The 13777-nt window shown below is 27.1% G+C and overlaps 3 protein-coding genes across 4 annotated transcripts; 2 read left to right on the forward strand and 1 right to left on the reverse strand.

Annotated features, from left to right (window-relative positions):
- Nucleotides 1-532: 532 nt before the first annotated feature.
- On the forward strand, nucleotides 533-1832 carry OCT59_029270 (uncharacterized protein; the record flags this gene model as incomplete). 2 transcript variants are annotated; one of them, XM_066142765.1, is made up of 3 exons in its annotated part: nucleotides 533-544; nucleotides 679-1666; nucleotides 1729-1832. In XM_066142765.1, 3 exons carry the CDS (start codon nucleotides 533-535, stop codon nucleotides 1830-1832), a joined length of 1104 nt encoding a protein of 367 aa, XP_065994598.1. The 2 variants fall into 2 exon arrangements, with proteins under 2 accessions (XP_065994598.1, XP_025173505.2); XM_025330558.2 differs by lacking the exon at nucleotides 533-544 and having other exon boundaries at nucleotides 1537-1666.
- A 5996-nt stretch (nucleotides 1833-7828) lies between these two features.
- OCT59_029271 (uncharacterized protein) lies at nucleotides 7829-9573 on the reverse strand (the record flags this gene model as incomplete). The annotated part of the gene is made up of 6 exons (XM_025326970.2): nucleotides 9190-9573; nucleotides 8753-9105; nucleotides 8634-8686; nucleotides 8363-8541; nucleotides 8093-8294; nucleotides 7829-8010 (listed from the first exon to the last, which is right to left on the reverse strand). Exons 2-6 carry the CDS (start codon nucleotides 8764-8766, stop codon nucleotides 7829-7831), a joined length of 630 nt encoding a protein of 209 aa, XP_025173506.2. The 5' UTR covers nucleotides 8767-9105; nucleotides 9190-9573.
- A 258-nt stretch (nucleotides 9574-9831) lies between these two features.
- Nucleotides 9832-11439, forward strand: OCT59_029272 (uncharacterized protein; the record flags this gene model as incomplete). Its single annotated transcript, XM_025319562.2, has 4 exons — nucleotides 9832-10648; nucleotides 10729-10776; nucleotides 10848-10890; nucleotides 10964-11439. 4 exons carry the CDS (start codon nucleotides 9832-9834, stop codon nucleotides 11259-11261), a joined length of 1206 nt encoding a protein of 401 aa, XP_025173507.1. The 3' UTR covers nucleotides 11262-11439.
- Between the last annotated feature and the right edge of the window lie 2338 nt (nucleotides 11440-13777).

Consider the following 13777-nt stretch of genomic DNA (forward strand, 5'->3'; position numbering starts at 1 on the left):
CCATCCTTATTGATAAGGAAGACGTACAATGACTGGGTATACGCTTATAATAAAAAAATATTAGCTAATATATGTCACTGCCCTTAAAGTAATGAAAAAATTTTGAATTAGGCAGTGTATTACTAAAGATAGTTATCCATTTTCGACTAATTTTATAATATAATTTATAACTCTTCTGCGCCAGTATACAATTAAAACAAAAGTCTAATTTTCATATAAAGGGTATATTTACATAATCTAACTTTAAATGGCAGTTGAGTATTTTATTTAAGAGTAGTAAAATAAATGTATACTGTAATGACTCACGCTATTAATAACAAAGCTGTAATCAATAGGATTATGCCACATAGTATTTCACATTCCCAGCCGATTTGATTCGTTGTATCAATTTGTAAATTCCAAGAATTCCAAGAGATATCCAAATGTAGGTTTTGAGTGCCGTTGTCACGTTTATAACTACCTGAAAGTGGCGCTTTTGTACTTACTTTAGTCTAATAAACGTTCTTTCTTGGTGTTTTAAATTACATGAGCCATGGACGATAAAGTTGATAGATTCTTTTGTGATACCTTTCATGTACAGTATCTTATATATATATATATTCATATAATATAACTACCCGATTTTATACTAGTTTTCAAAAGACAAAGAAAATATACTCAACAAATTTTTTTATGTAGGACTCAAGGAATTGTAATTCCATTCGGGGTCCAGGGAATTATGGTAAGAACACCTTTTTGTCGACCAATTATAATGATAACGTTTTGGGACGTAGTGTGCCTATTGTGGGCACACTATGTAATGAAGAAGATGAGTTCCCAGGGAGTGATGAGTTTTCAAAACAAGTTGACATACCTTGCCAAAATGCAATACCTCTTGGTCGACCAAATCAATATGATGGAATTGAATCACCTAAACCATCCATCAACAGTGAATTTGATGATTTCGGTGAAAAACGAGAGGATAATCTGAATCATGTTCGGAGCGTCGGTACGCAGTGGGGATCTATCGCCAAGGACAAAAACCACCAACCTGAATATAGCGAGGGCGAGAGTAAACGCAATACCGGCACTCAATCGGTGCTATCAGAATCCTCAAAACGAATCCAGACTCTGTCGGAACAATTGGGGCCATTGCTCCGAGTCAATACCCCTGGGGGCAGCACACGGTACAAGAAGAAGTTCTGCCAACTTGTACTGCCGAACGATCAGCCTAAAATATGCAGTAACGAAAATGATGCCTCCTTGTGCCAAGTGTTCCCAAGTGATGAGATTGATGGAGGAGATGGGTATCGCAACAATTACCCAATTTTAATTGATACAATTATGAAGCCTAACCGTTGCTATATTGCAAATTCACTTGGTTATGGGATCCTCGATAAAGATCAAGATGATTATATCAATTATATAAAAGAAGAACTTAACATTTACATTGAGGAAGTTATGGAATATGACTTTGATCATATTATCATAATTGGGGAACAAGACTGCGGAATACTTTTCCTGGACTGCTTCGGCCGTGTGTTTATTTTGGACGCTATGTCAAGTACATTAGTGTTTCATGGGGATTACTTCAAAGGAGTGGAAAGTGTGACAAAGGGATTTGAGCTTAAATCGGTGGAATGGATCATAGAATCTGATACAGGGAATATTGTTGAAACTGATGATGGTATGAATAAATTTGCTTATTTTAAAAATTATTATTTTTTATAACTATTTATTTTCTCTCAGGTTCCATGCATGATCTTGTCCCTTTTGTAAAGTTACTAATGAAAGAAGAAAAAAAGAAAAAGAAGAGTTCAAAAAAGAAGAGTTCAAGAAAGAAAATTCACTGATTAGTTTATATACTTTATCGTTTTATGCTTGCTATTAGGTGGAAATTATTACAGTAAAGTAAACTCTTGTTGTTAATTGATGGAGATAGGGGAAATTAATTAAATTTTCTCTTTATATTACAGATTACGAATGCTACATTGCAGGTTTGAAATAATAATTACAATAATACAATGAACAGATAAATATAATATATATAATAATAATAAACATGTATAACGTTAAAATATGTAAAATATGCATAACTGATTGATAATTAGTTTGTTTCTGAAGCACACTGCTTAGTTACTTAATACAAAAAAACAAAATGCATATCATTGTGAAATATTCATTTTATCTGTGAAAATATTAACATATATTCAACATATTGTTTCAAATAAACTTTTCCGCATCGTTTATTTCGAGATTAAGCGTGGAGGATATTGAATATGTTATAGCTAAAGTTTTGAAATCGAATCAATGTCTCCCTTGAAGCATTAGCTCATTAGCTTCTGCGGGAGATAATCCAGTTGTTTTAGCGAAAAATTCCCTGGAACCAAGGCAAGGAAGGAAATAATGAAAACTTTCACTCTCGAAAAATTTATTTTTGAGAGGCCACTGCGTGATTTTGATGTACTGTACATCAAATTTTATTCTAATTAACGTATTAATGAAAACAGATATATGTATCAGAACGATGCGATTGCGTAATCTTTGCCCTGTAAATCTTCGTTAACATTGTTTTCTAATTATTACTTTGCGGTGTCCCGTTACATGCTTTTGATGGATAAATAACTCAGATTATCATAGGCAACACATCTAATAAAAAACATATTACTTGTTTATACAATAATAGTTCCTTTACTTTACATCTCCATCTATTTTACTTATTCCTATTCTTTGAATAATATATTGTTTCCATACATATAATACACGATATAAATCGCTCTCTGTCGTTATATAGTAGTGATCCAATTTTTTACTATACCAAGAAACACCACACAAGACAAAAATTGTCCTCTATTGTTATCTATTAATAATCCAATATTCTATTAACCGTATCACAATTATAATAAAACAACGCAGTAAGATAACTTCCTTCTCAACCTGACTACATCACATTGATCTCCTAAAAATTTGTTATAAATATTTGTGCTTTTCGAGCAGTCTCCCTAGAAACCTAGGTTTCTAGAACTTCCTTTGCAAAGGTTTTAGGGTGTTCCTAAGGCTGATGGCAAACTAATATTCACTCGTTCATAAATTTTAGGTGTGATTGGGTCTTTACGAAGATTACAAAAATAATACCTTGGAAATGCAAAGCTATTACAACCTGGCTATTACAGACTTCGCAAATTAAAAGTAACAAAAAAATATAAAGAATTTCGAAGGTAAATAACAATATGTAATTAAATTTCTTGTTCTAAAGTTCATAAAGAAAATGGATATCCCTATCGTATTTTTTTTTTAAAAAAAAAAGAAAGATACAATTCGATATATAGAACAACTCTTTGTTATATATACATACTGTATATAATCTCTTTTTTTCAATTTTCAGTACTTAAATGAATTATTTATTCTAATGGAGTTATTATGTAAAGCCATTATGAATCTATAATATATCGCTCCGATTTTCATAAAATTTGATTGTTGAATGATTGTCCACCCACGACTTACCTATTATAGTCCCAAGTTTCACAAAAACTGTGTATATAAATAAACTTCATTTAGCAGAACTACATAATACATGTATTCGCCATTTATCAAAAATCTTAATTTTCACAGTTGTTTCGATAGAGGGACTATAGAAAGTCCTGACAAGCAATTTTATATACGAGGAATGTAATATCGTCACTTTAATAGAATAAATAGCGCAAAACCTTCTGAGGTAGGTAACAAGAAAATTAACTAAAGTATGATTACAGCATTTTCATAACTATTTTATTTCAGTAGCTCTATTTTGCGTTATGGGCGAACTTCAAACCTAAGGAATTGTAGTGCAATGTAATTCGGAAAAAATGAGCTAATTGTATGACTTCCCTTGATACATTTCATTAGGTAATGATTTAAATTTCAATTTAAATGTCAAGTACATGATATTAATAGCGTTTATACAGTAGCTTCGGACATTTACAAAAATTTACACATTCAAAATCTGTAAAAACACTTACTGTAGGTTATGTTGATGTTTAATTGGATCAATTTTCTTTCAAGTTTTCTTGAAGAATTTAATTTATGAAACATTCAGATATTCTAATGATAAAATGGACGCCATCCTGATCATGCATGATCCAAAAAAAAAAAAATTTTATACCAAAGAACTTGATACTGCAGGTATTGTTTCATTTCGTTTATTTATATTATTCATATATTCATATTTGCTAAAAAACTCTCCATGATTTTGTAAAGATAGTGAAGATCAAGATGGTGAAAAAGAGGAGAAGAATTAGTTGTTACAACTATCGTCACTTTAATGATTCTATGTTCAAGATAACCTCCTTCCATTAAAAGAATCTGCAGCATTAGATGGATGAACAGTAATGAAATGATTTGTACAACAATTGATCTTACTTCCAGTTAAACAATTTTAGTTATTATTACGATATTAAAGCGATTAAAAATATATCATAATGCATTTAACGAAAGTTCCAATTAAGAAACAATCAGGAGGCCCTACTGTATAATCAATTTAATGACCGTCTAAATGCTGTTCGAGCAACTTGTTGCGGAAATTGACAGTAACGAGCAATGAAGGAATTCATTATGTCTGAGAGGTACAAATAATACTCCATCAAATGCGTCTATCAATATGGCTTGTTACAAAAGTCAATATTGAAGTGGCTGGTATATGCGTTTTGAACAACTAGAGAGCGCAATTTCAATATTTTGGTTGTGAGTTATTACATCCGTCAAGTTAAGTAAGCATCAATTTATATATCAAAAATTAGTGAAGTAGGTATACGCGACGAACAAAATTTCGTGATGATGATGGTAGCGAACAATTTAAAAGATTGGAGATTTCTCAAAACTGGAACGGTAATAGAAGAATGGGCGTACTCTTAATAAATACATCAAGGATTGCTTAAATGAGTGTCTAATTTAAAAACCAAATGTGATCGAATGTGGTCGATCGAGATGATTTGGATTGCATCTGCCATATTCTATAATAATAAGCTTTTTTTCTCTTTTATCTCTTTGTTTATTATATTAACTATTTCTTTTTTAAAAAACGTCTTTGTCATCCATTCATTTATCTTATAAACCTATCTGGACGACAAAAGAATTAGAAGAGATAAAGAATTATACAATTCGTACGACTTATAAATATACATGAATAGGAAATTGCTTTTCAAACTTATGTTTTCATCAGTAAAGATTTAATTTTTTAACAACAATATTTAAATTAGATATCATTTTTAGTGGCAAATTTTTAATTATTCATTTACTTTATAGTTTATTCTTTTTCTATTATTTCAAGATTCTTATAATTTTGTAGATTTCTTTTTATATTACTCCGTTAATTTTTAAGATCAAACAAAATAGCTACTAGTAGGTATTCAAATTTTTTTTTTTGATCTCTAATAATTAGCTAAATCAAGTCTTTCTTATCTGGTATGGTCATATTAAATAATGATCATAATACTTTATTTACGCGCGACAATAAGCTTTTTCCAAAATGTATAAATTTTCAATTAATAAATCTGTTATTTTAAGAAAATTCTTATAGAATAATCATTTTATTACGAAAAATTTCATGAATTTTGATAAGATTTAAATTTATAAACATAAATGAGGATTCAACTTATTTAAATTAAATGAACCTAATTATTTTGGACTATTAAATTTTACATGATAAGAAAAATAAAAAATAAAAAAAATTTTCTATGTTGATTACATTGATAAAATTATGTGTAATATCCCAGATTTAAATTTGGAATAATCTTATATATATATAAATCACTCTTTTAGCATTTTTATTCCGTCTACAGCCAAACCTTGATATATACCATTATATGATTTCCAATATATCGTTATTCTGAGTTTTAATGTGCGATAATGAAAATTTTTCATCGAAACACTCTTTTGATTTACAGTAAATAAACGTTGATTAAAAATCAATTCCTATAGTATCAAGTTCTTTGGTGCAAATATTCTTAATTGTGTAACTTTGATCAGGATGTAACGTCCGTTTATTATTAAAATAATTCAAATCTTTCATAAATGAAATTTTTCAAAAGAAATTGGAAGATTGATAAATTAGGCATCATCATCTTAAGTGATCTAATTCATTAGACGCAATAAGGACTTGATAATACATTCACCATATACCCTGGCCGCAGACTGGGACAAACTTTACCCATCAGGATATCATTAACATATTTTCTCGCTTGAATCAGACGTCTTGCAGTAAATTGCAAATGGCTCAGCATTAAACTGAGACACTTCATCTCGGAAAAAGTTTGACGAATCTCTTGCTAGGCCTCTGTATAACCTAATAATTCTGCGCTCTTCCCTCTTCTTTTTCAACTTTGTTTTTTTATCAAATGCTCTTTTTGTTAGAAAAAGGATAATAATAGATATTATTTTAAAAATTTTCTTAGAATTCATATTTTGATTTTTGCAGAGATTCTTTTCTATTTCTTTTCTTAATTTGAATTTGTCATCTGTGAACGAATAAACTCCGGCACTTGTTAAGAAAAATCGATAGGGACCTTAAAAAGGATTTGGTAGGTCTACATAGCCCTAAATCCACTAATTAAACAATAAGAGAAGAGGAGGCTTTAACTATCTATTCGAAATAAGAATGGGTGTATATTTTCTTAGTGGCACATCTGTACCTATCAAAGCCCAAAATAAGTTCTATTCACCATTATGAGATATAATAATTTAAATGTCTGTTAAATTCTTTTACTTTGATCCATAAATTTTCAATACTATTAGGCTATCACCATCTCGACTATTGCGTGAAAGTGTGAAATTGAAATTAAAGTGTATGCACAAATTAAAAGAAATAAGTGTACAATACAGCGAAAGGATAATCATAAACGTTTTTTTCCTAAAGGAACTTTATCAACCAATTTCTTTCACTCATTTAGATGAATTTTTGAATTTTTACGAATGTGTTTTTCTTCAAGAAATTCCATAATCAATTTCACAAACACGTTTAGTTACCAATTTCGTAAACGCGTTTGAATAATTTTTTATGAGTGTTTTTTTTCTTCAAGAGTAATAAATAACATTAATCCACGATGTTATTAGAGAATGGAGAAACAATCTATGAAAAATTTTTCAGAGAAATGCTGACGCATCAACTGAGACTACGATTTTTAATTAACAAATTTATTCAGTAGAAAAATCGTGATATGACTACAGTAGGGTAAGGGTAAGGGTAAAGAGGACTAAGTGGATTATTGGAATAAGTGGATAGATTAGGAAAAGGTAATAACCTAATAGCAAGATTATATAGTGATGTTTAAATGAGTATAATAATAATAAATATGAGATGGTTTGAAATTGAATAAATTTTCTATTTCTTTATAAGATGCAATTGTTTACGTGATTACTTCTTATATTCAGTAATTTTAGGATTTATCTGTAATGATGGCGAAATCACCATAATGAGGGCTAGAGACATTATATTAACGATTGGATTTTTCTTTTTATATGTGGTATAAAAATAAAAAAAGAACATAAAGCAATATTACTTCTATCAGAATCTTAACATATATTATAATGTTGCATTTTTTCTTTACGGTAAAATAAACTAATTGAAATACAAATTATTTCATACTTAAAATAAAATATTATGAATCATTTTTCTCATTTAATTTCAGTATATCAAATAGCAATGCATAAATGAAATGGTTATTGTAAAATAGGCAGTTCTTACAGTAACTTCCCAGCCAGAATTTTATCCCGTTTGTAAATTTAGTCTAATTTAGGCCGATATCCTCTAAGGAATACAAGCAAAAGAAGATCAGAAAATTTCCTCTAACCTTTAAATATTCTTATCCCAACATATCTATTCACTAATGTCAGTAATGTGTAAAATAAAAGAATCATAAAATGATTTCCAATGTCGCTTTAATTTTTCAAAAATCTTTTCATCTTTTTCTTCTTCCTCATTGTCGTCATCATAGTCATCATAATCATTCAAATCATTTGAATACTCGTATTCTTTATCCAATTTAGGATCAAACTTTACTAAAAAATAAAAATTAGATTAATTCCGAAAGATAATTTATAAATTTCATAAATAATATATATGTACATATAGAATACTTACTATAAAATTGAAGATTTTTACCAAAGTTTCGGTGACATAAAATTGTAATTATAAATAATAAACTTAATAAAATTAACATTGCAAATGTTGTAACTGAATATAATTTAAAATTATCATAAATATAAAATAAAAATAAAAAAACAATTTGTACGATGATGGCGACATAAATTAAAAAAATATAAAACTTTAACTCTTCTTTAATCTAAAATTAAAAAAAAATTAATAAATTTCAAAATTATAATAATAATGCTAAATACATAATAAACTTACAATTTTTGAACTGAATATTAAAATAAATAATGGGCAAAAGTATACAAACAATTTTTCAATAGTAATGTGTTTAACCAAAGAGATACCCCCCGATATAAACATAATAACATCAAATAGGAAAATAATATGTAATATTATATATAATAAGGAGTTATAAATTTTGAATATAATGTAAGGCTCTAATGTTAATTTTTTTTTAAAAAAAAAAAACGGAGAATTCAAATCAATATTAATAAATGATTTTAAAAAAGATCATTTCATAATCACTTACTTTTTAGATCATGTGGCATTGTGATTTTAGTACGTGAAGTAACATTCCAGTATCTAAATTTACAACATATTTATAAAAATTTGCTTAGAAAATTAACTTGAATTTTTAATCTGACTTACTTAATTTTCCACATTATAATAAGTAAAATAATATATAAAATAACAAAAAATAATATTAAAGCAATAGCGATAATAATTGGAATAATAAATGTCTTTCTACAATCCTTTCCATCTTTTAATTGTTCTTTGTTTACTTTACATGATATTTAAAAAAATTAATTAAGATAAAAAATTAAAAGTAAAATAATAATTAATTATAAAATTTTGTTACTTAATAATAAAAGATAACGTATTTCAACTATTCCATGTGAACAGAAGTAAATCTCCAAACGCACAAGATCAATTAAAAACGAGATTTGTAACATATTTATTACGCAAAAAGCTAATAAATAAAGTAATGTCTTTTTAAGAAACTATTTTTATGAACGAAATAGAAATAATTTTTTAGTAAGGGATAATAAATATGGGAACAAATAAGTTAATAAAAACCAACTTACAGTATAAATTCCTGACATAAAAATTGTAGACACATATAAAATCAACCAATTCGTTCTTATTGGCAATTTAAATAGGCATATAATATAAATTATAATTTCACTAAAAAATATTCCCAAGAATATAATATTAAAGTAACGATTTCGTGAACGGAAATCCATTCTTTTTTTCAACTTATATAAGGACCAATAGAAAGTACATTATTTTTATAGATATTATTTTTTACCAGTTTTACAGGTTTTACTTTAACGATCAGACTCAGCCACCAGTATACTTGCCGTCAGAATCAATTCCATGAAGCTTATACCGCAATACATTAAATTGCCGATAATATTAATACCAAAAATACAAAAATTACATAAAGAAAGTGAAAATTTTTTCTTGTTATGTGTAGATAATCTGTAATCCGTAAATCTATAAGACGTTTTGTCAAATATCTAAATGAAAATCGTAATTTAATTTGGCAATTCCGACGCCACCTAATAGCCACCAGTGAATAGAACACTAGGATAGTATTAAAAAGGCTAAACTTTTGTTGATCAATTAAATTATGCGTAGAATTCTTGAAAGCTTCTTTTAATTATTAAAAGCTTGGATTGCTTAAAATTAGTTTCTATAATAATATTAAATGATAAAGTTTAACAATGTTTTTAGATACAATTTATAATTATCGATCAACTGAACCAGTTTGGTTTAGATTTGTTCGAGGTTTTTTTGCCATTATTCTCATGGGGGCAATCATTTATTATTCAAGCATTCAATTTCATAAAATTAACAGAGATGTTACTGTCATTCTTAAAAATGTTAAGAATGGTAGGGAATATGACAAAATGGATTATGGACTCAATATAAAAATGTGTACAGGAATTTCTAATGAAATGAATATTGTTACAAGAGAAGGGAATCTTACGTCGACACAAATTAATAATCATACTTCCTATTATCAAATTGTTAATTTAAACTATAAATTATCTTCTTCTCCACGTATGTCACAACCTTCACTGATTATCACCACTACTCTTAATAATCTTAATAATTATACCAATCGAAATATAACATATGATTTTGATTTTTTTTTATATAATATATCTCTTCTCAATATTCCTAATAATTTATTATTTTTAAGTATTGAAACATTTCACTTTACTGAAAATGTTGACAATGTTGACCTTCCTGTCACAACTTTCGATAACTATAGATTTGACAATGATTTTGAATATCTAGAATCATTTATTTCTAAAAATAAATTTGGAAGAATAGAACCAGCTCATTTCTCACTTTATCTTGGTCAAACTTATTTTATATCTTTTAATCCAATCATTGTTAATGATAATGAATTATATAAATTAGAATTAAATCCGCAACTAGAACAATTACCCATACAGTTAGCGTCTAATGAAATTCGTCTTTATATTTATCCACGTTCAAATCCAAGAGTTGAAATAAGAAGAATATATGATTGTAAGCATATTATACTATATAATATTTGTAAACTCAGATTTGTAAAATAATTTTGTTTAATATAAATTTAATTTTATTAGACACAGATTTTTTATCTAATCTTGGAGGTTTTTATGGTGCCACGGCCGGTAAGCTATAAATAGTAACATTCGAATTAATCAATCAAATAGATAAACTGTAAAATTAACATAATTTATAGGGATTTTTTATTTACTTTTTGGAATGCAAAAACATGAACCATGGTAAATAATATTTCGTAAAACAAGATTAAATTTTTTATATAAATTCCAAAACTGACAATCTTTAATATTAAAGGGGTTTAGCACAAAAATATCTTTTTACTTGCATGCCTTGTAGAAAAAGTTTAAAGAAAAAATTTGCAAGAAAATATGTTTCATCTGCTGGTATTCCATTAGCTGAAAAGGTTAATAAAAGACCTGAAGGATCATCTTTAGAGGAAAGGGTTCAAATCTTGGAAACTTTGTTACGAGATTATTATTTAGATGATTATTATTTACAGAAAGTTAAAGAAGTTAAATTTAAACACAAAAAATTCACTAGAGAATATGAGATGATTAGACAAGAAAATGAAAATACGGAACTAAATACTTAAATATTAATTTTAGTCTAGAATTTTTACGTTTAATTGGTCACGCGTAATTAATTTATTGGCAGCAGTAATCATTAGGTATAACCGTATTCGCGATATAAATGAATAAACTTTCTTATTTAAATTGTTTTCAAACAATTTTGGAAACTTCTTAAAATATAAAAAAGGTTTCATTTATTTTAACTATAATTTTTAAACAAATGTTCAGATATACTGTGACTTATTTGAGTATTTATAGACAGATAAATACATAACCTCAAATTATCTTTATGAAACTTTATCCTTAATTAAAATTTACAAACATTTTGGGAAAATGTTATAGATGGACTTGGGACATTTTTTGAAAATAGGTCTGAAGCACACTATTTACAGATTCTTTGCTACAATTTATAGAAGATAGTTCATCTATCTTCTTTTTTTACATTATCAGTAAAAAACAACTTACTTTGTAAAACATTTATAACGTAAGTTATATGATAATTTTGAATCTTTTAACAAGAAAAGTTTGGTTAGTGTTTTGAATTATTAAATTAGTTAGCAACTTATTAAATCATGTTATTATTAAAAAAAGAGGAGAATTAAAATTAGTAAAGTACTTTTTTTTGAATGTGAGAAACTATTCTAACTATTATAATACTTTCAAAAATATAAATTTCTTTTCATAAATAAAATTTAAACAATTGGATTTTATCGTTATACTGTATATTATAAGAGCTTAGTTGTTAATAAGACCTTCAGTTGTCAGGATTTTTGATATCATTTTAGGAGTGTAAAAACGCTAAATCATTGTTGTAGAGCGGCTTGGCATATACTGATATACATTGATGAATCAAATTCGCTGATAAGCTCCTTTGACGTTAGCTTCACTGGTTTGAGCGAAATAAAGCGGTTAACACAGAGTACAATTAAAGGTAGTAAACAATAAAACACTTTTTTTTGCCACTTTTTATCGAGATTGACGCGCTCATAGAATTCCTTTTATTCCATGTTTCATTCTTACAAAAAAAAAAGAACGTGAGGTTGAATTTTTGCGAATAGGAATACGGCACCCTTCCAAGACTATGCAACTCCTGCTTCAGAAAATGATTACGTAAATTACCTTTTGTAACAGTAAAGTCGCAACTATAACTTGCTCATTATCTCAGCAATAATTCTTTTTCGGATGTAATAGTATCGCTTTCAAAGGCTTGACCAATAGACATAAACATTGATTTTAACGTTATAAAAAACTCAAGTATGATAAATCTGATGAAGAGAATACGAATCATAGTTATCACAGGCCTCATCTGGAAATTACCGCCTGCAATGTTCATTAAATATGACAGTATGTAAGTAGTAAATGGTGGAAATGGTGGGAAGTAGTGTGTGTAATTTGCGCTTTTACGATCACATGTCATCAATATTTTAAACTGTCGTAAGAATAATTCCTTGCTCGTAAAATATATTCATTCTCACTCCTACGTGATCTGTCGAATTATTAAGCTATTGTTGCCCAAAATTAAAAACACTACCTTGAAAATTTACCGCTCATAGAAAACAAAAAATTTTACGGTTTTTTTTACATTATACTACAAAAAAAAATACATAATAAACAATATGTATTCATGCTTTATTTTAAAATATATCACATTAATTTATAAAAAAGGTAAATTTCTGTACTTATTGAAAGAGTTTTGAAAGAGAATCATAAACATTATCGATTAGAATAATAAATTGAATTTTTCTTTTTGTCCTAAAAAATAAACTTAGGGTAATTTTTGGATATATTATTGAATATTATTGGACGAAACTTTTTGTGATATATAATAACTAACCGGGTTAAATTGTGGCTATTTCCTTCGGGAAAAAAAAATAAAATAAATAAAATAAAATATTGAAACAATAAGCCAAAAAAAAAAAAATTCAAAGCCATACCCGAAAATATTTTTATTTAAACACTTCTCCTTCCAACATTTTTTTCTTCCCTCGTTTTTTTTATTAAAAACTTTAACGGATAATGAAAAAATATATAAAATAATTTTATTTTACCTTTAATAATCTTAAAGAACTTATAGTAAGCATTTCTATTAAGCTTTCAAATACTTGAACTTTACTCTAAAAAAATGATATTTATTTATTATAGATGATATATTTATAATATTAAGCAATTTTATAACATAGAATATAGATAAGAAGATTTAACACAATAATTATTATTTAACTTGTTTCTAACAATAAAAGATCCAAGACTTATAATTCATTGTATTCATTGTAAAATTGTTTTTTTTTTCTTAAATACGAAAAAGAAATAATTTCAAGGTATTATAAGGTTATAGTTGAAGAAGTAATATCTATTATAAAAGACAAAATAATTATAGACTTCAAAAAGTTTATAGGCAATATTGAACACCATGAATTATAGATTACTTGACATTTAAACATTTATCTTAAGAATAAACCAACAATTATATTATACCGAAGGATACAACAGATTATCACGATAAGAAAAAGTAATATCTAAGGTAAAGTTAAAGATGACG

This window comes from Rhizophagus irregularis, chromosome 9, assembly GCF_026210795.1.
Source record: "Rhizophagus irregularis chromosome 9, complete sequence".
Lineage (NCBI taxonomy): Eukaryota > Fungi > Glomeromycota > Glomeromycetes > Glomerales > Glomeraceae > Rhizophagus > Rhizophagus irregularis.